The 27,623-nt window shown below is 43.6% G+C and overlaps 2 protein-coding genes across 2 annotated transcripts in view; both read right to left on the bottom strand.

The window, feature by feature from the left end:
* Window positions 1-17,041, bottom strand: part of LOC146693713 (thiamine transporter 2-like) — a 46,769-nt gene extending 29,728 nt beyond the window's left edge. The window contains exons 1-5 of the mRNA XM_085429544.1: window positions 16,793-17,041; window positions 16,243-16,478; window positions 15,680-16,160; window positions 5,039-5,117; window positions 4,712-4,910 (exon numbers count right to left, since the gene is read on the bottom strand). Of these exons, the coding sequence (XP_085285670.1) occupies window positions 4,712-4,910; window positions 5,039-5,117; window positions 15,680-16,160; window positions 16,243-16,478; window positions 16,793-16,939 (1,142 nt within the window). The 5' untranslated portion in view covers window positions 16,940-17,041. The remainder of the gene's footprint in view (window positions 1-4,711; window positions 4,911-5,038; window positions 5,118-15,679; window positions 16,161-16,242; window positions 16,479-16,792) is intronic.
* A 187-nt stretch (window positions 17,042-17,228) lies between these two features.
* On the bottom strand, window positions 17,229-26,433 carry slc19a3b (solute carrier family 19 member 3b). The gene is made up of 8 exons (XM_085429545.1): window positions 26,176-26,433; window positions 20,473-20,652; window positions 19,959-20,124; window positions 19,537-19,837; window positions 19,192-19,343; window positions 18,138-18,330; window positions 17,767-17,908; window positions 17,229-17,500 (listed from the first exon to the last, which is right to left on the bottom strand). The coding sequence occupies exons 1-8, from the start codon at window positions 26,323-26,325 to the stop codon at window positions 17,348-17,350; spliced, it is 1,437 nt and encodes a 478-aa protein (XP_085285671.1). The 5' UTR covers window positions 26,326-26,433; the 3' UTR covers window positions 17,229-17,347.
* Between the last annotated feature and the right edge of the window lie 1,190 nt (window positions 26,434-27,623).

Below are 27,623 nucleotides of genomic sequence, written 5' to 3'. Positions count from 1 at the left end.
CCAGCTTATCTGGGGGAACACCAAGGCGTTCCCAGGCCAGCCGAGAGATATAATCTCTCCAGCGTATCCTGGGTCTGCCCTGGGGCCTCCTCCCGGTGGGACATGCCTGGAACACCTCACCCAGGAGGCGCCCAGGAGGAATCCTTGTCAGATGCCCGAACCACCTCAACTGGCTCCTTTCGATGTGGAGCAACAGCGGCTCTACTGTGAGCCCCTCCTGGATGGCCGAACTTCTCACCCTATCTCTAAGGGAGAGGCCAGCCACCCTTCGGAGGAAGCTCATTTCTGCCGCTTGTATCCGCGATCTCGTTCTTTCGGTCACTACCCACAGCTCGTGGCCATAGGTGAGGGTAGGGACGTAGATCGTCCGATAAATTGAGAGCTTTGCTTTTACACTCAGCTCCCTCTTCACCACGACGGACCGGTGCAGCGTCCGCATCACTGCAGCCGCAGCCCCAATCCGTCTGTCGATCTCCGGCTCCCCTCTCCCATCACTCGTGAACAAGACCCCGAGATACTTGAACTTCACCGCTTGGGGCAGGAACTCATCCCCGACCCAGAGTGGGCACTCCACCCTTTTCCGGCTGAGAACCCCATGAGAATCCTCATTCCCGCTGCTTCACACTCGGCTGCGAACCGTTCCAGTGCGAGCTGGAGGCCCTCACCCGATGAAGCCACCAGAACCACATCATCCGCAAAAAGCAGAGATGAGATTCTGAGGCCACCAAAGTGATAGCCTTCCGCCACTTGGCTGCGCCTAGAAATCCTGTCCATAAAAATTATGAACAGAACCGGTGACAAAGGGCAGCCCTAGCGGAGCCCATCACCCACCGGGAACGAGTCTCACTTATTGCCGGCAATGCGAACCAAGCTCTTGCAACGGTTGTATAGGGATCGAATGGCCCGTAGCAATGGGCCAGACATCACCTCCCACAGGACACCCCGAGGGACACGGTCGAATGCCTTCTCCAAGTCCACAAAACACATGTAGACTGGTTGGGCAAACTCCCATGCACCCTCAAGTATCCTTGAGAGGATAAAGAGCTGGTCCAGTGTTCCGCGACCAGGACGAAAACCGCATTGTTCCTCCTGTATCCGAGGTTCGACTAGCGGACGAACTCTCCTTTCCAGGGAGGCTGAGGAGTGTGATCCCCCTGTAGTTGGAACATACCCTCCGGTCTCCCCTCTTACTACTGCCCCTGATCTCCACGCAACATTGTAGAGGCGTGTCAACCAGGACAGAGCCTTCAGGAACTCGGGGCGGACCTCATCAACACCAGGGGCTCTGCCACCAAGGAGTTGTTTAACTGCCTCAGTGACCTCGCCTCCGGAAATTGGCGGGTCATTCCCCTCAACCCTAGACTCTCCTCCTCGGAAGACGTGTCAGTGGGATTAAGGAGGTCCCCGAAGTATTCCTTCCACCGCCTGACAATTTTCTCAGTTGGCGTCAGCAGCAGTCCGCCAGCACTATACACAGTGCAGGTAGAGCACCGCTTTCCCCTCCTGAGACGCCTGACGGTTTGCCAGAATCTCTTCGAGGCAGTCCAAAAGTCTTTTTCCATGGCCTCTCCAAACTCCTCCCACACCCGAGTTTTTGCTTCAGCCACTGTCCGAGCCGCATTCCGCTTTGCCTGTTGATACCTGTCGGCTGCCTCCGGAGTCCCACAGGCTAACCAAGCCCGATAGGACTCCTTCTTCAGCCTGGTGGCTCCCTTCACCTCTAGTGTCCACCTTTTGGTTCGGGGATTACCACCACGGCAGGCACCGACCACCTTGCGGCCGCAGCTCAATGCAGCAGCTTCGGCAATGGAGACACTGAACATGGTCCATTCGGACTCAATGTCCCCAGTCTCCCTCGGAATGCTGTTGAAGCTCTGCCGGAGGTGTGCGTTGAAGATCACGCGGACTGGGGCCTCTGCTAGACGTTCCCAGCACACCCTCACTACGCGTTTAGGTGCACCGAGTCTGTCCAGCGTCCTCCCCCGCCACCTAATCCAACTCACCACCAGGTGGTGATCAGTTGACAGCTCCACCCCCCTGTCTTTACCCGATTGTCCAGAACATATGGTCGCAGGTCTGGTGATACGATTACAAAATCGATCATCGACCTGCGGCCTAGAGTGTCCTGGTGCCACGTGCACTTATGGACACTCTTATGTTCGAACAAGGTGTTCGTTATGGCCAAACTGTGATTTGCACAGAAGTCCAATAACAAAACACTGCTCGGGTTCAGATCAGGGAGGCCGTTCCTCCCAATCACGCCCCTCCAGGTCTTGCTGTCGTTACCCACATGAGCATTGAAGTCTCGCTCTTTGTCTGGTGCCTCACCCAGGATCAATTTGCCATGGGAGACCCTACCAGGGGGCAAAAGTCCCCAGACAACATAGCCCCTGGGATCCCTGGGACACACAAACCACTCCACCACGATAAGGTAGCGATTCACGGAGAGGTGTTTGTTTTGTTTTTTTGAATAACCAGCCCATTGCTCTGGTGAACAGCCATATAGCTAGCATACTTTCTTCTCAGTTAACACTGGACAAGAACCTTAGTACACAGTCTCACTGCGTGCTTCCCTTTTTCGTTCTAGGGTGCGGGTCCACAAACCCCTTCTTATAGCGGTCCATCATGTCAGCTGCACTACAGGGTCAACAACTGGCACGCTTGCATCTATTGCACTGTTTTTGTTTCACTAGTAGCTTTAAAAACACAATGTTTGTAAGAATTTGTATTTTCTATCGCAGTTTGTCATAAATGGAACAATATGCGACACAGTCGTGCTGACACTGTCGAAGGCTACAAAACAGTGATGGTGTGTGCAGAGGGGGAGGTCGATGCCCTCCCCTTTATTTAACCTGTGAACTAGCCTGGCCTCTACTGAGCCATGTAGGAATGTTTAGCTTATTTTAGAGTTTAGAAATGTGTTAACATAGAATGTAGAACTATTGTAGAGACACTGACACTGCCCTCAATATAATAAAGGCCTCACTGTGTTGTGAACTTAGGAGTAGATTGTAGGAGACCCCTCCCCCACTTGAACTGTGAAAGTAAAACAGAGAGGAGTTAATGCTGAGTGGAAATTCCCTAGAGAATGTTTGGGTGGGGGTCTCAACATTTGTAACTGGATAACTGTGGTCTGGAAGGGAGATGGACTTTTATGACCGCAGGGAGTCACGTACATAGAGACACACACCCACAGTGCTTTAACTGTCACGCACACATCCACACGCACACTCACTCATGTGCACTCACACATACACACAGGTATGCGTACACAGTCACACATGAGCACTCACATAGACACGTGGGAACGCGCACATGTAGGCATTCATGTGCTCGTGCACATAGACACAGACACAGTTTGCAGCACACCCTGGGGGGTTTTATGATGGGGACGCCTCTATAAAGCTGGCTGTAACTAACAAAGGGGTGAAGATTTTGCAGAGGGACACACCGGGGGTAAAACTGATTTCGCAACAGCCACAATGTATAATCGAACTGGTTGAAAACTAAGTTATTGCATACAGTATATCCCATTCATTATGCTGCAATTCTGTACTTTTTTTTTTCTTTTAGGAAATTAGCTCTTTGTGCATATCAGTATTTGTATCTAACACACAGAATTTGCTAAGACAGAACTGTTGCTTTGAAAAGCTAATGGGTACTACCAGTTACTGTATTTGTAAAGAACCAAACTATTTGTGCAGGACCCTTTAGATAAACTGTTCTCACTAAGGAAATGAATATATTCTGTTGTCAAGGTGGGGTTAGGGTTAGGAGGAGGACTGAATGCTACATCAGGGATGGGTGGGGTGGGGGGCTCGTTTCTCTGTTGTCTCCGCCCTGCTGACAGAGTTGCAACACTTCAAATGACAGTCAGAAGAAATGGCTGATGAACTGAAAACCACTTACTTGCATTGTGTATTAAAAAAGTTTAAGTTAAGGTGTAAATATATACAGTATATATATTAAAATGAATTTTAAGTAAAAAGAAACGACCAAAGCATTCATTTATATGAATGTGTGAAACATTCTTTTATTGTTTTTGTACAAAAAAAAAAGATTTCTATTCATCATGTTGAAGTAAGTAATTTAAAGACTTTTTATCTGCTACTTATGAACTAATGTGAGGTCAATTTAGGGATGGGAAACCATAAGTGATACACTATAACGCTCTATACGTGTTCAGAATCTGTGTTCTTCGCTGCCTGGAGTTTCATCTTTGTCTGGAGGAATTGTCTCTTTTCTGCTTCTTTGTGCTCACCAATAGACCCCGAAGTAAAAAAACAACAGAGATAACCAAGAAGTAGCTGGAATACACGGTGAACTGCAAAGAAGAGTACATGTTTAAAAGGTTAATGACGCTAATGGACAAATAAACAGCGCTGCTGTACATATTTTGTGATCTGATGGCTTACCTGGGGAATGATGGCCAGGCCTAGCCCTCTACTGTCAACTACAACAGACGTGATAATCGTCTGTAGAGCCAGTGCTCCAAAGGTATTTGCCCCAAAGACTAGTGCATATCTTTCCATTGAGAGATCAGCTGCAATCTGATACCTGCAAGCATAGAATTTGTCTTAATCTAAAGGTTGGGGAGGGTTTTTTTAATTTTTATTTTATTTTATTTTATTTTTTAGCTTTTTTGCTCTTATATCTGCAATAAAAATCAAACTAAACTGTGGTAAAGTATAACCCTGATGTGACTTGACACTCTTTCATTGCTATAGTTATCAGCGTCATGTACAGTGACTTGAAAACGACGTAACCGCTGTAGCAGACCCAAATGTTGCCAGTGAAAGTCATGAGGAACAGTGAAGCTGCACTCAGTCCAGAGAAACCACCCAGGGCCAGCTCTCCCCACTGCTCCCATCTTACCTCAGTAAAGCCTATCCCGTAGGCAGTGGCTGCACCTGGAAAGCATGTACACGTGGGATAAGACAAATTAGGACAGCTGATTAGGTACTGAGAAATCTTATGTGTCCCTGATAACTTCCATTTGATTTAGGGAGGGGGGGAAATGCCATCTAATGTTGCTTACTTAAGAGGTTTGAGACTGCCTCCACGCCTCCGTTGTAAATGCTGAAGTTCTGAGATGGCTGCACATGCTCCCACAGCACCTGCGCAGTATGGTGTGGGTATCATTAAGTTGTTCAAGGATGTGTGTGTGTTTAATTATTTCTGTTTAAAATATATATCTAAAATGCCTTTTATTAACACAAGAGAAGGCTTCAGCAACTACAAGGCACTACTTGTTCACTGCAGGTAAACCCATCGTAAAGCAGCCCCCAGTAGCAATTTGGATTGCTGCAGTGATTCAGATGCTTTTACAGCTCACATTTTTGTTTATGCTGCCTTCATAACCAGTGTTGGGACTAACGCGTTATTAAGTAACGCGTTACAGTAACTACGTTATTATTGTGGTAATGAGCACGGTAACTAGTTGTCAAAGAATAATGTTTAAATGTTTTTATGCTTTGCTTCAATACTGATAATTGTAATGTTCTTATTCCTCTATGAATAAAACATCAAGAATTGCTCCTGGTGCTAGCTTCAGCTAGCTGTTTATTATTCTTTCTACCACGATCACTTCTTCTTCTATTCTGTATATCTTATTGATTCCAGAGCGCCCCCTGTGGGTAGCTTCAACAATAGCAACTATCATTACATCCCCTTTCCAAACAGGTTGGTGTTATAATAAGCACAATTCCAAAGAGAACTGTTACTCTGTAACATCTGAACATTCTTGTCTAACATTCAACATGTTATAAATTGTGCAACAAACTACATTCAGTAGTGTTCTCTTTTTTTTTTTTTATAACCAAAAGTTGTAGCACAAGTCAAACAAAATAAATCCAAATGTATACCTTACATCTTCCAGAATGAACCAAATGAATCCCATACAGCCCTCGAGCACATTAGAACTCTTCACCTTTGACAACTTAAACAGTCAATAACACATAACTCAGCAGGTCTCAATTAAGTGTGAACAATTACTATTCTAAATGAATTATTATCCGTTATTTACTTGCGATTTATTATTATTATTTTTTAACAATTCTTTACCACAACAGTTCACACTTGTTCTATGAGCCTCTCTGTACGTTTCTTAGGTCTGGTAGACCTTCTCAGTATTTCAGACATTGGGGAAGTTGAAGGAGGCTCACTGTGGTGCTCAACAGGGTTAGCACCTCGTTGTTCAGTTCCAGTCTCTGTGTCCTGCTGTTTAACATCCTGTGTCTTTAACAGACTTCTCCGGTTTCTTCTTAACACTTGTCCATTCTCTGTCTGAACAGCAAACGATCTGGGCCCTACTTCGCTGAGAACTGTTGCTTTTTTGTCCCAGAAATCTGGACCTGCAATCCTCACAACATCTCTTTCCTGAAGCGGTTCCAGACGGCTTGCAGTTTTGTCATAGTTCCTTTTCTGTCTGTGCTTGAGTTTCATCCTTTTGTCGGTCAGCTTGTTGTCATGTGCATTGTCATTTTCCTTGGAAATGTGTGGAAGTGTGGTGCGGAGCTTGCGATGCATGAGTAGCTCAGCAGGTGATGCCCCACACTCCAGGGATGAAGCTCTGTAGCTTAGCAGAGCCAGGTAAGGGTCGGTCTTACTGTCTCTTGCTTTTTTGAACAATCTCTTTACTATTTGGACTCCTTTTTCTGCCTGTCCATTCGCTTGGGGATACAAGGGACTAGAGGTGATATTGTTAGAGAGTTATCTCTGGGATGCTGGGATGATAGCTCCCTCAGGACTTAAACTCCGGTCAGAGAGTGGGGCACAGAGAGTGATGTCCGGATATACTTTAATGGAAGTTAATAGCAGCTCAACAGTACAGCAGTAGGCATACTTAACGAATGTGGGAGGGGTGGACAGACGTGTGGTTCTGAATAACAAGAAACAAGGAGAAACAATTTTCACATATAAATATAACACTCGTCACTTCCCAACATCATGCCAATATAATGAACTGTAACACAAATAATCAGCTGAATGCTCTGACATAAGAAAGTCCCACAATCCCATTTGAACAGGCAGGAAACAAGAATACCTACATATCTCAGACAACAGAAAGGACCTAATGCCCCCAAATTAGGAAAGGTCGCAATTACATGGTCTTCAGTGCCCTCTAGTGGCTAAATAACACAACCGCAGTACACAGATCCAACCCGCAACAAATGCTACGGTGGTAAGTCACATGCCTCTACCAATCTCGATAAATCTCCTAGCATAAACCCCCTGTAATCAATGTCAAAGTACAACCCGTGCTATAAGTGGAAATAGACTCGTAGAACTGGAGGGATTTTGACTCACATTTGCACAGGAACGCACACGGCTGGAGATCGCTATTCCCCCACACTCATGGAGAAAAACATGGCTAGTGCTCCTCGGACTCGTGATACGGCAGGAGCGTCGTAAAAGCATGTGACGTCATCACCGCAGCAAACAGTAAGAACAAAGTGGAACTTATCGACAGAAATTAACACTGCACTTATAGCGATGCAATTGAAATATAAGGAGACATTCGGACACAGCCGCCCCCAAATTTAAGTAATAAATTTGCTCCTCAACCGAAAGTCTAAGCACCATTGGGTTGACAGTACTCATCATCCTCCCAGGCTGAGAGTCTGACTAATCTGGCAACTGGTCGAAGATATGTCTGTCCCTTGACTGTCACCTCAGCCGCTCTCACCCGACTGTCTGGCCCTGGACAGGCCTTGACCACCTTTCCGATGGGCCACTGCGCTCGCGGTAGTTGTGAGTCAACCACCATAACCACTTGTCCCATGGTCAAGTTGTCAGTTTCCCCCTGCCATCTTTGTCTCCTCTGAAGATCCGGCAGATGGTGACGCAGGAAGTTGGACCAAAAATGGTCCGCCAGAATCTGACTATGGCGCCATCGCCGTCTTCCCAGCATCTCACTCGAAGCACAAATCACCTGGGGGAGTGATGCATCTCGTCGCCCCATTAGCAATAAGTTGGGTGTGACTGGATCCGGATCCGCTACATCCGAAGAGACATACCCAAGAGGCTTTGCATTAATGATCCCTTCCACTTCGACCAGCACAGTTTGCAAAACTGCCTCTGTCACCGTATGGCCTCCCAACACCACTTGAAGAGCTGTCTTCACAGATCTTATCTCCCGTTCCCAAGTACCTCCAAAATGGGGGGAACCTGGTGGATTAAACCGGAACTCAATCCTCTGCTCCGCCAGCTGCTCTTTAATGGGGGCTTCAAGAGCTGAGAAACTAGACCGCAGTTCGGTCTCTCCTCCCCTGAAGTTGGTACCACAGTCAGATAGGATCTCATATGGCTTGCCCCGGCGTGCAATAAACCGACGCAGAGCCATGAGAAAGGCATCGGTATCTATGCTGTCCAACAGGTCAAGATGCACACAGCTCGTAGTCATGCATTTGAATATGATACCCCAGCGCTTTTCAGTGCGCCGTCCCACTTTGATGTTGTAAGGGCCAAAGCAGTCGACCCCAGTGGACCAAAAGGGTGGTTTGTATAGGCGCAGCCTCGCGGGGGGTAGATCTGCCATCCGAGGAATATCAGGACTGGCTCGCCACCTTCGACACTCACCACAGCTGTGCTGGTGCCGCTTGATTGCCTCCCTTCCTCGGAGAATCCAATATTTCCTCCTCATCTCCCCGAACACTCGTTCTGGCCCAGGGTGCAACAGCTGCTCATCGTATTGCCTGATCAGTAGTTTAGTCACCGGATGCTGCGGATCAAGGACTATGGGGTGCATGGCATCCAAGTCCAGACCTTCTGCTCTTCTGAGTCTTCCCCCAACTCTTATCAGTCCAATAGCCGGATCATACTCTGGAGCAAGTGTTAGCAGGCGACTCTGCTTAAGAATTGCCTTACCAGCAACCAGGGTCTGTAATTCCTCGGGGAAGCTATCATTTTGATCATTAAAAAGAAAGAGAAAAATAAGTGTGTCTGTGTCTAACTTCAAAAGTCTTTCCTCTCTTAGAAGTCTTTCCTCTCTTTCCTCTCTGCAATGTAAACAAAATAAACATAAAAGCAGGGGCCTAAACCAAATTAGACTTTATTTTGTCTGCGGGCTCAAATTGTTTATGCAGGTGCATGCAGCAGAGGTTATAAGAATGAGTAGTACAGCGGCAGTAGTCATTTTCAGGATGGCAAGATATTATAGCACAGATGAAGTGTTGGAAATGGTCCTGGACTCCGAGTGTCAGGATAGCTCCTCATCCTCCTCCGAGGATTCTGGAGAGGAAACGGATGAATCTGTGGAACTAGAGCAGCTTGAGTCCAGTTCCAACGAAGAAACATCTGACGCTGAGAGCGAAGGGGAGACGGAGGAAGCAGCTTCGGGATGGACTGCAAAAAATGGCAAAATCATTTGGTCCCCCACTCAGACGGAGACCCTCCGCTATTTTCCTGCAGCTATTGTCACCCCAGGACTGACGCACTACGCCGTCGCCCGAATCAGGGACCCGGGATCCAGCTTCGCACTCCTCTTCACGGATGAAATTGTGCAGCACACGGTGGCAATGACTAATCTGCACGGGAGACGCGAAGTCGCCGGCTGGTATGACATGGACTGTGATGAATTGCGTGCTTATGTTGGGCTGCTAATTTTAGCTGGTGTTTACCGGTCAAGACACGAATCGTCTCTCAGCCTCTGGGGTGATAAATGCGGACGGGATATTTTTCGAGCCACCATGTCTCTGAAGCGTTTCCAACAAATCGGCGGGGCGCTTCGTTTTGATGATAAGCTTACCCGACCCCGACGCCGTCAGGACAAGCTGGCTGCCTTCCGCCAGGTGTGGGATTTGTGGACAACTCGCCTGGAGCTGCTCTTCAACCCAGGCAGAGACGTTTGTGTTGATGAACAGCTCGTCCCGTTCCGAGGAAGATGCAAGTTCAAGCAATATATACCAACGAAGCCAGCAAGGTACGGTCTAAAAATATGGGCTGTATGCGACGTGGAAACCTCCTACGCCTGGAGACTCCAGATATACACGGGCAAAGTTGGCGATCGCGCGGAGGTGAACCGGGGATGCGGGTGGCCCTGGAGCTCACAGAGGGGCTCCAGGGAAACGTGGTCACATGTGACAATTTTTTCATGTCCTTTGCCCTGGCAGAAGAGCTGTTGAAGAGGAAAGTGGCCCTAGTTGGAACGATTAGGAAAAACAAGCCGGAGCTTCCGCCTCGATTGCTCCAGACAAGAGGGAGAGCGGTCCTGTCGTCTGCGTTCGCCTTCACGCTCACCCACACTCTTGTCTCCTATGTTCCCCGACGTGGCAAAAATGTGCTCTTGATGAGCACAAAACACCGCTCTCCGGATGTGAGCATGGAAGGGAAGCGAAAGCCAGTAATCATCCAGGATTACAATCGGTGCAAAGGTGGTGTTGACAACCTTGACAAGGTAGGTGTCATTACGCATCAGTTACGCACAGATTTATTCCTTGCTCATATATTCTTGTGTAAAATATACATAGGTTTGAAATTTTCTGTTTTTGTGTGTGTGTGTGTGTGTGTGTGTGTGTGTGTGTGTGTTTTTTTAGGTTGTTGGCACCTATTCCTGTCGGAGGATAACAAAGCGCTGGCCAGTGGCACTCTTCCACAACCTGCTGGACGTGTCACTGTTCAACTCCTACGTGCTGTGGACAGCTGTCAACCCATCCTGGAATGAGCAGAAATATTACAAACGGAGGCTGTATGTTGAAGAAGTGGGTGAAGCTTTAGTACACCCACACATACTGAAGCGAGGACGCCTTCCCCGCTCATCAGGTGCTGCAGCCATCGTGACGAGTGCGCAGAGTGCTGCTGCAGGCCCCGCCCTGATCCCTACTTCCAAGGGCAGGAGACAGTGCGAGTTCTGCGCCGAGAAAAGGAGACGCGTTGTCGGCACCTGCTGCAAATGCGGGAAGTCCATATGCAAGGACCACATTCTGATCATTTGCAGCCACTGTGTCAGCTGAGGACTCTGACACACCTCCACATATGCTCTCCCCCCCTCCCTTGCTCTTTCTTACTTATATCTTTCCCGTTCCCAAAAACATAAATGTTGATGTTCATTGTTCAAAATAAAAGTTTTTCTGGTTCAAACTGATCTTGTATTTTCATTTACATATTTTTTTCATTTTATTTTAGAACACAACAAGGAAAAAAAGCATTTATTGGGGAAAAAGTGAAAAACCATAATATACCATTATATTGAATTTCCTCTGCCCCTGCATTAAAAATAATGCTGGATCAAAACGAACGTTGGTGCGAATCTTTGACCCATCTAAAGGCCTAATTATAATAACAATCAAATATTACTTCAAATTTTTTTTTTGGAAAATATTTAGTTTTTTTGTTTTTTGGGGCTAAAAAAAATGGTGCGCTCATGTAATTAAACTGCGATTAAAAGGGTTAAAACCCCCGAAATATAATTAAAACTTTATATGAATATTTCAGGGAGAAGTAGTTTTAAAAGATTGGCTAATTTAAAGTGGAAAAAAATATGAATACATAAGGTTTTTATTGCATTTTTTGGGGCGTGGCACAAAACGGTCCCTAGGGGGAAGGGTGTGAGTTTATTAAAAGAAGGCAGGAGGGTTAAAGACGGACCAAAGGAAGGAAAGCATATATTTTGGTTAAGTTTGATAAATTAGAATTAGAAGGTATTGTTACATTAAAATGATCAAAATGAAATAAAAAGGCTATACCAAAAACAGGTTATAACATAGGAAATGTGAGGTTTTAAGATGAAGTTAGTATTAACAAACAGGAGTTGTTTCTAGGCAGCATTTAGCTATGATGAAATGTATGCAGGAGTAATTGCTTATATGCTTAAACTTAATTGATTAAAGTGGTTGTTTTCTTTTGGAGCTTTTAGTAGAATAGGCGTTTATAATGATTTTCTTGTTAAAAAGGTGACTTTAGATTAGAATAGAGGAATTTGCAGCAGCGACGGTTTGTGTACAGGATGTGATGATCAGATAAGGGAAAATAGAGTGTGCAACCGGACGTGTAACGAGTAACGTTGAAGAATATATATAAATACAAGTCAATAAGTTAAGAAGATAATTAGGATAAGGCTTTTGATTAAAGAGTCCCAATTATGATAAGTTAGGGAGGTGCAGGAAAAGGTGTTTTGTTTCCTTTGCAGAAGATCTCTGGACCACAAGAGAGGGACTGAGAAAACCTAATCTTACGCATGGAGTATTCTCGAGTGGGAGCTGGTGTTTATTACTGGACCAATTGGCTGACATGAGGTTGTCTGATTTGCTGAGCCAGAGGACAGCTAGAGAGGGTCAGAGCGAGGACACAATGTATTGCGACCTCTGGTGTTCCAGAGGTCGGGAGAGGGAGTGTGGAGCAGGGAAATTATTTTACTGCTATTGGTAAATAATCATCATTATTACTATTGCATTATATCCATATATAATCTGCAGCATTGATATTGTATTCAGAGGTTTAAACAGTGTGTGTGTCTTTCAGAAAGACTAAGTTGCAGTTGACAGGAAGTTGCAGAGAGTTTGCAGAAGTGAAAGCAGAGTCTAAGTTATTCTGAGGAGCAGGTTAGACGAGGCTATTTGAATTACTAGGTCATTCAAATTGTCTGTTATACTTTTATATTCTTTTACTAAGCTCTTAGTAGAGGTTCTTGATTAAAACATTTATTCAACATAGTGCCGGAATTGTGCCCCAGTTCTGGTGTCAGACCACACATTCAAAATTACCCCTGGATCAACTTCATCAACTAAACGACACAAGCGAGAAGCAAGCGACGTCCGACCCCACGACTCAATATGGGGCAGTAACGTACCACAAGAGTTCAAGTTATGGACTACTGGACAGAAAGTCCTGCACTCACTGTTCCCATGGGTGGGAAACGGAAAAAACATGCTGAGGATTGAGACTTTGGACTACAGATTCGGACTATTCCTGAACAGCTCAACAAAAATCAACAAGGCACAAAACGAGGAAATTGACGCAATAAGAATAGTGGTCATGCAACACAGAGTCACCCTGGACATGATACTTGCAAAAAGAGGAGGGCTCTGTGTCCTATTCAACACCACTTGTTGCACCTACATACCAGACAACATGCACTCTCAGAACATGACGGATGCTTTGAACACTTTGAAAAAGCTTCAAAGAGCCCAATTTGAGGACTATATGCCTAGCTCTGAAGACTGGCTAACATGGCTATTGAGTGGCAGCTGGAAGACTCTATTAATGAAAGGACTGGTTATCATAGGAGTATTGCTTTTGTTACTGTGTATGTTTTCCACATGTATCCTGCCATGTATCAGATCGATGATTCTATACATGGTGAACACATTCATTATTGCATACGTCGGAATCCCTCAAGAAGACTGTGAAAGTAATGTCTAAACCTAACTGCTTTACGTTACAGCTCCAGAATGTTTCGTCACAGTTCACATGCACAAGGAAGTTACGACCGAAAATGTTTCTACAAGTGGCCGCTAACTGATGAACAATGTATTGTGATGAGTGAAAACATTAACAACAGGAGGGAATGTCAAAGAATAATGTTTAAATGTTTTTATGCTTTGCTTCAATACTGATAATGTTCATATTTTCACTGTGCAGCTCAGCTTGATAAACGTGAAACTGCAAGCCGCGTGTGCCATGTGATAAGGCCACAAGATCAGCACAAAAATACACATCTTCAGAAGCTGATAGGAGCTTCACCGCACCCACACGTCCGCAGAAGTTGACTCGCATTATCTTTATTATTCTTAGAAACTGACTTGCTGCACACACACATACACACGAACATGAAAAACAGGAACTGCTATCTATGCTTTAAATAAAGGAAACGCCTGCAGCTGAGTGTGAGTCTCTTTGTTGAGCGCTCACCCGTGCACGTTAAAAATCTCTCCAAGTGTCTAAGTGTTGTTTCTTCACCTGAGTGTTTGATAATTGTTGATATCCTTGACACTAGTTAATATGCCAAAACCGGGAACGCGTTACTCGTTACTGGGATTTAGATAGGCTCGTTACTCGTTACTTCGTGTGGTGGCATCGCGGAGCTTCCACAGATTCAATAACATTAGCAAGTGGTGGAGGCCAGCAGGTGGATGAAGGAAAAGGGAGGCAAGAGGAGAGACCCGAAGCTGCCGCTGGTCCGAGTTTCAGGTGATTGAACTTCAGGTAAGAAGTTATAACCTGCAGTCCATCTGGGTCAGATATGAACCAAGTTTAGGTGGAGTTTATTTTCGTTATGCTGACTTTTTCGTACTGTACTAGCTAGCATGATGGAGTTTCTATACAGCTGGGTGGTGCTATGTTACTGATGTTGAACTTTATTTTGTTCATAAGGTTAATTATTAGAGTTGTCAACCGTCCCGTAAAAAACGGAATCGTTTCGTATTCAGAGAAAATATTACGCGTTTCTTATTGAGGTGAAAAGGAACACAGTTTGTCCCGGACTTCAGCTACAATGAAAAAGACACAAAGCTGGAGTTATTCTGTGTTTACGCTGCACAGCTGCCTCTTCTCCTCTCATTCTCTCCCCCTCTCTCTCCTGTTTCTACTTCAATCATGAAACTGATCAATGATCAGCTGATCGGCTTTTCTCTCTTGTTTATTTATCGCCCACTTTGTGCCAGAAAGAGGAAACCAGCGGATGTCGCGGTAAACAACAGCAGCACTTTTAAGCTTGATCAGCTGTTGTTAGAATTTATTTAATATTAATTTCTAGTATCAGCTGATGTTTGCTGGAGCCACAGCTGTAAAGCTGCTGGTCATGATATCGGTTTGGTTATCTGGTGAGAGGGAAACATGAAGATCAAACCAGGAGATGTCCTTACTGGATCATCAGAGCTGAACAGGTGATGGAGAAACAGGTTTACCTTTTAGGTCACATGAATGAGTTGAAGGGAAGTTATGAACTGTTTCTGAGAGACAAATAACACCAGGATCCTTTTCTAAGTAGCTGATAGCTGGTAACTGTGCAGGGGCGGGTCTAGCAAAGTGTTGCCAGGGGTCCATGTAGGGCATTAAAAGGGAAAGGGGGGCACAAGGAAATACTTTCTTATTCTCATTTAAAATGTCTCACTTTAAAAAAAAATTTATCTGAGTCTTGCAACAAACGATTGATAGATTGATACATATATACCATCAGAACAGTGTACATCACTGTCACAACAGTGTTTATTTTCATTCAAAGGCTTTATGATTTTTCCTATAATGGTGGGCCGGTCTCTAGTCAAAATGCCCGGGATGATTTTTTTGTCCCAGTCCAGCCCTGTATGCAGCTCAGCTGCAGTCTGGTGTTACCTACATCTTCCTATTCAGAAGGCAGAATTTCCGAGTTCTGAGTACAATCGAAAGCACCACGACTGCAGTTTTTGTGTTGGATGTAAAAAGCAGGCTAAATAGAATCAGGCGTGGGATTTCTCTCGTGGAAATGTGCACATTATCTTTTCCTTTCTATTGGTAGGTGGCACAGTGCACTTGTGGCAAGTAAGCAAGCTAGAAGACTGCCAATCTTGCTGGGTATCCAGTTACGGAAGCAACACATTAACAAGAGAATTCTGAGTAAAACCAAAGTTACTTTCCCTAGTAACTAGTTACTCTGAAAGTAACGAGTAACTTGAAGTAACTGGGTTACTTTTGATAGAAGTAACTAGTGATGTAACTAAGTTACTAATTTAAAGTAACTTACCCAACACTGTTCATAACTGACCTGCACATAGTTGACAGTCTGGTTATACCCACAGGTAGCCATTGCCCACCACACAGACCAGTAGAGCAGCTGTCTAGAGGAATAGCAGTGGCGGAAATCCCTCCACAGCTGGAGGAGGACTTGGCCGCAACTCTGCGTAATGATAGATTCAAGCTTCTCAGCATCAGGCTCTCCTTCTCCACTCTCCACCATTTCACCTCCTCCATCTTCCAGTGATGCATTTATTGCGTTTGACTGTTCTGCTGCAGTCTGTCTCCCACGTCTTTGATGAAAGAACATGCTCTTCTGTGGCACTGGCAAGAAGAAGGAAGTGAGGAGAGCGATGGCAGTGAGAACCAGAGTGAACACCAGGATGTTGTTGTATGACATGAGGTCGAAGCTGACAAGCAGCTGACCCAACACGGAGCCCACTGTATACCCCAGGAGCTGGACACTGCGGCTGTAAGAGGTGGCCTTCCGGTATCTCTTCAAATCTATTACACTGTAATAAAGAGCATATTCAAAATGTCAAGTCTCCCATGAGCAATGCTAAAAATCCAAATCTGTGAGATGTACTACATGACCTGTAAATGTAGGAGAAGTAGGCCACGTCGCTGGCTGTCGCAACTCCGCAAAAGAACTGCATAGCCTGCATGGCTGGCACACTTGCTGTCCACAGCAGCAGTGCTTGGGTGATGAAGATCATAACACATTGAAACACCACTACAGGCATGTAACGCAGCCAGTCAGTGAGAAGGAACACCGGCACTAGTACGGACAGATAGGAGTATGTCCACACTGGGAAAATTTGATTGTTGACCTGTCAGGGAAAAACTCATCAAAGGCAGGAAATGCATGACTTTATAGCAAATGATTAAAGGTTTCAGAATCTTGATTGGATTTCTATCACTTAGATTTTTTATTTTTATCTTTTTAAAGATGCCGGTTATCTCTCTGCTATGAATCACCAGCTTGTGTGTGCATGTGTGTGTGATTATTTGTAATTGCAGCATGTACAAAAGAGCAAGTTACCAACTTTTTCACCATAAGGACCGAAAAACTGAAAATCATTTCTTTTCTAAGTCTGTTTTGATTGAATTACACTATAGCCTTTCTAGCATATGTCATATATACCTGCTCAGTTGTCAGATTCTTATCCGGTCCTGTCAAATATGGGATGAGAAAAGGCTCCAGTGGTCTAACTGTGCTGAAGAATCCATAAATGCAAAGCAGAATAGTGGGATACTTCCAGTCTGATCTCCACTTCTTCACTGCCTCCATGTTGGCTTTCCTGTTTCATGTGTAAGTGTGTGATGGGGGAAAAATACCTCACAACTCTCTAGGCATTTTGTTAATCAGCAACCTGGTCAAAGAGCAACACAATCTTGGTGACACTCGAGCACAAGCTGAGATAAAACTTTGATAAATTAAACAGGTAAGCGCCCAAAACTCTGGACTTTAATACCAATCAGAAGTAACTGTTTTATTGTGTTGTTTGTCTTCCTGTCTGGGTTGCAGATAGCAAAAATACACAACACATAAATGTTTGCTTTTCAGTGTATAAACGTTTAATGTTACAGTTTGTAGTGTTTAAGAAAAGCATATTTACAAGCTCTCGTTAGTTAATTTGCAGCTGTTTAAGGTAAATTAGTTCCAATCTTCCAAAAACCTGTCGGGCACTGACACAGGTCAGAGACGCTCTGCAGCAATCACCTCCTCCACACACTCAGGTTCCTTGGCTTCCGTGTGCCGGAGACAGGGTTTGTTCACACAGGCGGTGTAGGTTCCTCGGATCAAAAAGAGCAGCGATATGACAGCATAGTAGCTGCCGTAGATGATAAACTGCAGAGCAGAGAGACGACACATAATCCTAAGCATTATTAGAATTATTTTATCTATGCTATGGCAGTGAACCACCTGCATCAAATAGACCTGCGTGCAACAGCTAATGATAACCACCAGGTGTCACTCTGTCCTCACATTTCAGTGCTTCAGTTAAGCAGCAGAACGCTGAAGGGGCCATCGGGTTCTTGACTTTGAGTTGTTGTTAAATCCCCGTGTGCTGCCATTCAAATATGGAGTAGTATAATTACAGCCTGTACACGTACCTGCGTCACGATGTCCAGCCCCAGTGCAGCTTCATCAACAACTGTGACTGTAATGATGGTCTGCAGTGAGAGGGCTACAAAAGTGTTGATCCCAAAAGTCAGAGCATAGCACTCCATGGAGAGGTTAGAGGCGATCTGAAACCTGCGGTGACAAAGTCCTTATAATTATGAGAGATTCAGCACATACTCTAAGACTGCAATAGATTTGTATGGCACTGCAACCAGTAAGCTGACTCTAAACTAATATTGTCATCCTTTCCTCTGTATTGAACTGACAAAACAGTCCGTTTGAATGAATTCTTTAAGTTGTTCTTGTCACTTTTAAAACACATTTAGAGGAGCAGCGTGGAGAAATTCTATCATGCACTTACGTTGTGATGGTGATGAGGAGCATGTAACAGGATTTAAATATGGCATAACCGACGTAGCATACCCAGATGCTGCTCGTGAATGCCATCAGAAACACAGCACCTGACCCTACAGCTGAGAACATCCCCAAAGCCAGCTCTCCCCACACAACCCAGGTCACCTTGATGTAGCCCACAGAGAAGGCTGCTGCAGCACCTGGCCCATGAAGAAGAAAAATAAAGCAATTAGTCTGACATCCCAGCGGACGGCGCCTCCACTGCACATTTGCATCCTTCCCATTGTCATTCCCTGATTCGTCCATTACTTCTAACCTCCCTTTAACGGGAGAATAAAGGCCGCGGTGGCCTCATGCACACTCATGCATTTCCTGGCCTCCACAACGCTTGCTTATTATGATGAACCAGTTTCACCCAACTCCTGGAAACAACTATCAGTAATAATCAAAGAATCCATTACCTTTTAACTCTATCTCCTTAATAGAAGCAATTACTCTTCTTCTTCTCGCACTGAGGCGGGCCGAGCTTAAACCAAAAGGACCAGGGTGCTGCTATTCCCGTTCAAAATCAATACACATTGTCTGTGTAATCAGTTACCACAGATATGGCACAGCTGATTCCCTTTAATTGCAGGTTTTTATAGATCTATGTGCATTCAGAAATGGCAGCCTGTAATGACATTGTTAAATGTTATTTTGCTACATGATGTGGTTGTGCTGCAGTCTTCTCGCCTTTTCTAATTGAAGCAGAGACAGAGAACTCTGATTAGAGTCCTGCTTCCAGCTCACTGCAGTACAAATGAGTGGACCCCCTCTTACATCATTTTTCCTCTACTCTGATATAAAAGTAAGTTGAAAAGTAAAGTTATCTCAATTTATCTCATATGTCATTTATTAAGAGCATATATATTATATATAATAAATGAGGTCAGACCAAAACAAACAATATGTATCTCACCCTGACTGATGTAGACACATTCACGCTGTTACAGTCGTTTGACTGGAACATCTTGTAATTATTATTTTTAATCTAAAATAACCCGCTCTAACACCAATCTTACCTACAAGAGAGCACGCAGCCTCCACTCCTCCGTTGTAGATGGATGATGTGGCAGATGGCTCTATATGGTCCCACATAAGCTGGATGTAGTTGAAGACCTGCACGTAACCAGCTGTGGCCAGAGCCCACCACAGGGACCAGTAGATTAAATGTCTGAATGGTGATAATTATGACAAGAGATTATGATGATGACTGTACAGCTACTTCTACTGTTTAAAAGAAGTACCCTATGAATACATTATAAAAATTTGGACCAATTAGTAGTAATCCCAGGTGTTAATTAAATGCAAGTGGGCACTCAAAGCATCTTAGTGATTTAAAAAAAATATTGAAAGAAAAGAAATGCCTGGAAGAGTAGGACTCCCTGAAGCTTTGCCAAAGCAGATGAACTGCAGCGGCCACGTTTTCTCTGCTGCAGTAGCCAGCACTGCCATTATATTCCATCTTCCCTTTCCCCGAGCCTTCTCCATCCTTATCCGTCACTGACTCCTTCTCTCCCTGTGGCCCCTCTTGCTGGCAGTCTACTGCTGCAGCCTTCTTCCCTTTGAAGAACATGCTTGTCTGGGGCATGGGCAACCAGAATGAGACGAGAAATGCCACGCTCACAATTCCCAGGGTAATAGTATTGATATAGAAGTAGTCCAGGCCTGTTGGTTACAATTGATCATTCATTAGTGCTTGTTTAAAGTTCAGTTCATAATTTTCTTTCTTGTCATGCATCAAATGTTATTTTTCATATTATTGTGATCAAATACTACGAGCCCATACCAGCAAGGGAGACAAGCATTTGGCCAAGGGTGGCGCCAAATGTATATCCAGCCAACATTGCACTGCGCAGGTAACCAGTAGCTCTTTGGTAATTCTCTACTGGAATTACACTGTAAATATAGGAAAAGTAGGCAACCTCCGTGGAAGTCACTACAGCATAGTTGACCTGTTGATGGAATAGAGCAGTTGTAAAGAGGCAGTAGATCATGATAAACTCTATTAAATGCATTAACAACGGTATGATTTAAGTTGTGATAACCGGAATAAATACAAAAGCTTTTAAAAGATTTCTTCAAGGGTAAGAAAGCGATCCAAACCTGCCCGGCCCTGTGTGAAAAAGATTGTGACTAGCTACATTTAACAGTAAAAATTGTTTGATGATCCGAAGGATGTAAGTGTGTCAAGTATGCAAAATAGTAAGAAATCAGGAAGTGGCAAAGTATTTTTTTTCACAGCACCTTTCAGTGTTATATATTAATCATTCTTGAAACAACAACAAGAAGTTTTAACTGACCTGAAGGAAAGTCATAGCAGGAAGACCTGGGACAAAGCACAGTAGAATATAGTTGGTGATGAGAAAGAACCCCTGTACTATAATAAGGGGTTTGTACCTCAGGAAGTCAGTCAGGAGGAAGACGGGGAAAAGAAAGGCCAGGTAGGAATACGTCCAGATAGGAAACAGGTAGTTGGTCAGCTGGAAACCACAAGCACCACAAAACAGTACTGATGATCCCATTTGTACTTCTTTTTCATGACATGCATATTGCACTGCTTATGAAAACTGATGCATGTTTATTTGTTTTGTTTTGCTTTCATATAAGTGCTGAATGTGAAACTGCAGAACAGATTTGCTCCACTATCAAAGGACCTTGGATCTATATCGGACAACCATCCATCTAAAAGCAGTGAAGTAAGGTCTGAAAATGTTGAAAAGTAAAAGGCCACAGGGAAAGCTAAAGGCTAGGCCTGAAACTCTGATTGTGGCTGACTCTGCTGTAAAGGATGTACAAAGGATGTGCGGTAAGAACACTAAAGTCCTCTGTTTCCTAAGGATATGGTCAAACAACCTGATTGAGAGAATTCTTCAAATTGCAGATGAATATCCAACTGTGACAAACATTGTTCTGCATACAGGGTCAAACGATGTGTCCAAACAACAGACGGAGGTTCTGAAACGGGACTTTACTGGATTATTAAATACTGTAAACTCTCTGAATGCAGCTGTATTCATCAGTGGACCTGTACCGCCTGTCAGAGGAGGAGATGAGAGATTCAGCAGGTTGTTTGCACTGAATAAATGGCTTATATCAGCATGTACTGACCACTCAGTGCATTTTATTGATAATTTTAATATTTTTTGGGAACGCAGGCATCTGTTTAAAGCAAATGGATTTAATTTTAACAAGTCAGGGGTGAAACTGTTCACCGCCAACTTGTTTTATTCCATACATCATCCATCTGTGCTTGGCACCAAGCACCAAGGCTGAGATAAACGAGGAGCTATCTCATAAAGAGGAACAAACAGTACTGCAAGAACAGACAAAGCCCAGCAGAAACCTTGAGGAGGAGCCTCATCTGCCCCCACCTGGGATGAGCTGCAGAAAGGAGAGACATCAGAGGCGAGAAGAGGGGTCCCTATTTGCCTCCAACTCTCTCAACAACACCAACGACCAGGACCAAGGACCACGACCTTCCCCAGTCCCCCAAACCCCTGACAGGCCATCACCCTCCTCCCCCTCCCTTTCTCCCTCCTCGCCACACCTGAAATTCACTGAGGAGATGATAGAGCAGGTCAATGCTGGGCTCAGATCTACCCCCCAGCCAAATCCCTTTTTGTCCCCCATAACCCCCCACCAGAGCAGCCAAAGGTTCGCCATCGAGCCCCGCCCTCAACAGAGTAATCGAAGTTACATTGCCCAGCCTCGTCCCCCTTAGCTCCTCCTTACCACCTTCATGCTCTGTCTCCGCAGTCTGATGTGTGATGTGTGGAGGGTCCGGGCTGCGAGGATTATGGCAGTGGTGACTAGGGCTGGGCGATATTACCCAAAATTCATATCTCGATATTTTTTAGCTGGATGGCGATATAAGATATATATCTCGGGTTTATTTTTTAAGCCATAAGTTAAGAACAAAAAGAGAGTTCTTAGTCACACTGTGTCCCAGATGTCAAATGGGCATTTTCTTTACATACAGCGTAGATGTACATGAAGAAATTACTCAAAAATAAATTATCAGCATTTATTAAATAATCATGGTCCATAAATAAAAGAAAACAATGTTGTTTTTGTGCATAACGAAAAGCTCACAATTGTGCAGTCAAAATGTAAACTAATAGACGCTGAGCGTAATAACAAAGAGACAGATTTCACAGCTGCACCACGTCTCTGAACAGGTGCCATTTGTGGTCCTCATACACACACAGTACGGTAATATTACGTTGAAGCACAGTACTATCACTCCGCGAGGCGGCTCCATCAAGCGGTGCAGCTCCGTAGCTTAGCAAAGTCATATTAAAACATTTTTTGACAGATTGCTGAGCGCTGTGTACCACATAAAATCGGTTCGCGGTCAGTAAGCACAACCAGAATTCATACATAAGGTGCACTGTCGATTTTTGAGAAAATGAAAGGATTTTAGGCCGTGCAGCCCCTCCTGGCTGCATGTCGTTAGCGCGGTTAGCTCGTTAGCGCGGTTAGCTCGCTAACACGTTGACACCGTCCAGCCCCACGCACGGGGCGATCCGAGGTAACTCGCTAGCGGAGATTTTCCTCTTTCATCTTGTCATTGCCTGCAGGTGAAGCTATGGGGGAGGGGGAGTTGTGTTCAGTGAAGGAGAGGCGAGGCCGAGTAACGTTGCGTAGAGACATAAGTGGACGAAAGAGAGGCAAACCTGCGGCTCCACAAGTATAATTATAACGTAACATAGACTATATCGATATAAACGATATTGTCACATCTTATATCTCGTATGAAAATATATTGATATTTTTAAAAAACTCGATATATCGCCCAGCCCTAGTGGTGACTTTTCCCAGGAGAAGCTGGGTCCCTGTTTACTAGAAGGTTTTAAAATTTCTGTACTTTTAGGTGACAGGAGACATGTGGCCTGGTCAAAACACAGAGAGCTGCACTCTAAAAGATCTTTAAATATAGTAAACATACCTTGTGTGCCACAGACTGCTCCCAAACACAAGGGGGCAAATAATACCTCTAAAACACTTAAGCTGGCTTTAATAAACGTTAGATCTTTAGCTGGGAAAACATTTTTAATTAATGATTTAATCACTGAGCACAGCCTTGATTTTATGTTTTTAACAGAAACTTGGTTGGACCAAAGTAACAGTGGAGCTGTTCTCATCGAGACGACCCCTCCTAACTACAGTTTTATCAGTGAGGCCAGGGTGAGCAGGAGAGGAGGGGGGGTTGCTGTCTTATTTAATGAATCATTTCAATGTAAGCAGCTGTCTCCTGGAAGTTTTCAGTCTTTTGAATCTTTACAGCTGAAGGCCCCATCCAAAGTTGTGTTTCTTAATGTTTACAGGCCTCCCAAATACTGCACAGACTTTTTTAATGACCTCAGTGAACTGCTGTCTGTGATCTGATCCATGTGGACAACCCTCAGGACAAAGGGACTAAAGACCTGAGTAACACTTTGGGCAACTTTGGGCTGACTCAGCATGTAACAGAGGCCACACATAATAGAGGACACACTCTTGACCTACTGATCTCCAAAGGCCTGAGCATTTCAAAGGTTACTGTGTCTGATGTGGGCCTGTCTGATCATTACTGTGTTTTCTTTGAAAGTAAAATTTCAGCCCACACAAATATATCAACAGCAGTGATCACAAAACGGTGTATAACAGAACACAGTAGTGAGATATTTAACCAGGTCTTCCCCTTAACACCTGGCCTGTCCAGAGGTTCAGTCAATGAGCTCGTCAATAGCTTCAATGCTAAAATGTTAAATGTAATGGACACTATTGCTCCCATTAAGGTGAAGGTTATCTCTGGAAGGAAAAAGTCTCCACGGAGAAACTCCACACTAGTGAAAAATGAAAAAAGAGAGTGTAGGAAAGATGAGCACAGATGGAGAAAAACAAACCTCCAGGTTCATTATGACATCTATAAAGAAAAACTTCACAATTATAATTTACAACTGAGGAGTGCAAGGAGGTCCTACTTCTCTGACATCATCACTAAAAACAGCCATAATGCTCGGGTCTTATTTTCTACAGTTGACAGGCTAACAAACCCTCCTGTGTCAGTGGCAGCTGAACTTCATTCGACCATGGCCTGCAATGACTTTGCCAAATTCTTCACAGAAAAAAATCCAAAAGATTAGACAAGCAATTGGTACATCAACAGCATATTCAGGATATGTACCGTGTCCACTGAAAAACTGTTTAAACACCATGAAACAGTTTCACCCGATTAACAGCAAAGACCCGGGGGACATCTTATGTCAACTGAACTCCTCCTCTTGCTGTTTAGATGGCCTGCCAACAAGTTTTTTCAAAAAGGTCTCAAAGTCTTCGAGTCAGACCTGTTACAGATCGTCAACTTTTCTTTAATATCAGGCGTGTTTCCAGAACCACTAAAAACTGCTGCAATTAAACCTATACTGAAAAACGACAATCTTGACAAGACACAAATGAACAACTACAGGCCGATCTCAAATCTCCCATTTTTAAGTAAGATCATTGAAAAAGCAGTTTCTCAACAGCTCAATTACTTCTTAAAACAAAATAACTGCTATGAACTGTTGTATAACTGAATTTCCCAGAGGAACCCACCCGAGAGATTAATAAAGTTTCATCTAATCTAATCTAATCTAATCTAATCTAATGATGCCTTCCAGTCAGGTTTTAGACAGAACCACAGCACTGAAACCGCTCTGACCAAAGTGTTTAATGACATATGTCTGAATACAGACAGTGGAAAAATGTCAGTCCTAGTTTTACTGGATCTCAGTGCAGCATTTGATACAGTTGACCACAACATATTACTCAAACGACTGGAGAACTGGGCAGGTCTTTCAGGAACTGTACTAAACTGGTTCAAAACATACTAAGAAAACAGGGAATACTTTGTATCAATAGGTAACTTCACATCTGAGCAGACAAGTATCACATGAGGAGTTCCCCAAGGTTCCATCTTGGGACCCCCTCTGTTTAACATTTACATGCTCCCACTGGCACAGATTATAAACAACAACAAAATAAACTATCATAGCTATGCAGATGACACACAAATATATATCACAATGTCACCAGGAGACCGAGGCCCTGTACAGGCTCTTGGTAAATGTATTGAGGAAATTAATGACTGGTTGTGCCACAATTTTCTCCAGCTAAACAAAAACAAAACTGAGGTAATAGTCTTTGGTGCCAAAGAAAAACGATTACAGGTCACCAGAGAACTTCAATCTATACACCAAAAAACCACAAACCAGGCGAGAAATTTGGGTGTAGTGATGATGCAGACCTAAACTTAGAAAAACACATTAAGACAATAACAAAATCAGCTTACTATCACCTCAAGAATATTTCAAGGATAAAAGATCTGATGTCTCAACAGGACCTGGAAAAACTAGTCCACGCATTCATCTTTAGTAGGCTTGATTACTGTAACAGCATCTTTACAGGTCTACCTAAAAAATCAGTCAGACAACTACAGCTCATTCAGAACTCTGCTGCTCGAGTCCTCACTAAGACCAAAAAAGTGGACCACATCAGTCCAGCTCTGAGGTCTTTACACTGGCTGCCTGTCCGTCAGAGGATAGACTTTAAAGTTCTGATGCTGGTCTATAAAGCTCTGAATGGTTTAGGACCAAAATACATCAGTGACCTCCTGACCCAGTATGAACCTTCCAGATCCCTCAGGTCATCTGGATCCGGTTTTTTATCAGTTCTCAGAGTCAGAACCAGACACGGAGAAGCTGCATTCAGCTTTTATGCTCCATATATCTGGAACAAACTCCCAGAAAGCCTCAGATCAGCTGAAACACTCAGTTTATTTAAATCCAGGTAAATCCAAGACTCACCTATTCTCAGCTGCATTTGAATAAAACACCAAATCTACACTTTTAAGCTTAAATTTCAAAACTTATATTTTAACTACTGATTCACCTTGTTGTTGAATTGTGGTATATAAATAAACTTGCCTTGACTTGCCTTGCCTTTTAATAAAAGACAGAAAGTGTGTCCGTAGTCCTTACCACTTCTTCAGAAATGTTCTTGCGTGGTCCAATAAGGTATGGTGTCAGGAAAGGTTCTGCAACCCTACAGTTTGCAAAAAATCCATAGAGTGACAGGATGGCTGTGGGGTAAACCCATCCAGATGACTTCAACTTGGCCCAGCACCCCATGTTAGTATCTCAGCGAGATTTCCCTGCTGTTTCCTTTTGTTTTTAGTTGCACTTCAGTCTTGATTTAAAAAAACACTATCTGGTTTAATACCAAAGCACTTTGAGCTTTCGTCAGGTTACCTTGTAAGTAGCTAGAATATAAACACTTAATCATCTACACATGCCTTATTCAGACTTTGACCTGTCAGGGAGCAACAGACAAGAAGAACGGTGAGGAAATAAGTACAGTCATTTATTGTGGGATTGGAGTGACTCACACTCTTAATAGGCATACTGATATTGGGAATATACAAGTGACTATTCCCTCCCAGAGTATAAAGACAGAGCTGCTAATAAAACAAAACATGAAATATTTGGATGTTTTCAAACAATTTATTACTACAAATGACTGCACTCACTGCATTGAGTTATATGAAAAGATTGGCTAGAGATTGCAGGCAAAATGAAGGCATCCGCATACAGTGGGGTGAAAAAGTGTTTGCCTCCTTCCTTATTTCCGTTTTTTTTATGTTTATTACACTGAAATGGTTCAGACCATCACACAAATTTACATATGAATGCCACCAGAAATACATTTAAACACAAAATGCTGTTTCGAAATAAAAGTGTTTATTATTAAGGGGGAAAAAAAATCAAAACCTACATGGCCCCTGTGTGAAAAAGTGATTGCACCCTACGCCTAATAACTGGTTGGGCCACCCTTAGCAGCAACAACTGCAATCAAGTGTTTGTGATAACTGTCAATGAGTTACAGAGAGCAGAGAGCTGCTTTCTGGTATGCACCACAGTTCATGAACAAACTACAGTGTATAATAAACTTTGAAACTCATTACTCATCAATCAGTTTGGAAAATTGGGAAATTTTGCGTATTTATTTATTTATGAATTCAGTAAATGAAAAAACAAGGGATTCTCCCAAAAAGGTGTTTTACAGCATTCACCAAAAACTGATTGTTGGTGTCGTAAATGACTTGTTAGCTCCTGATCTGGCAAACATACCGGAAACATATGTCTTAGTAGTGATAAGTCATTTTGAGCAGGAAAGAGCATTCTTGTGACAAGGTAAAAGCTACAATTTTTTAGCTTTAATTAACTATAAAAACCTTGCATCACAGTTATGTACACATCATTTATGCTTAAAAAAGGACTTAATTTATTATAAAGTAGGACTAATAACTCAGAGCCTTGAAAAACTGTTATTTGAAAAACAGGTTATTTTTTTATTTTATATACAACCCTTTCGTAAATCTAGTTTACTAAAATCTATTAGAGCAAATATATTAGACATTGAAAAAAAG

The sequence above is a fragment of the Copadichromis virginalis genome, linkage group LG14 (genome assembly GCF_057382275.1).
Source record: "Copadichromis virginalis isolate Kocher_CV1m ecotype Utaka linkage group LG14, C_Virginalis_male_GT1.1, whole genome shotgun sequence".
NCBI classification, from domain to species: domain Eukaryota; kingdom Metazoa; phylum Chordata; class Actinopteri; order Cichliformes; family Cichlidae; genus Copadichromis; species Copadichromis virginalis.
The sequence above is the reverse complement of the archived record's forward strand: the minus strand, read 5'-3'. Positions and strand labels throughout refer to the sequence as shown.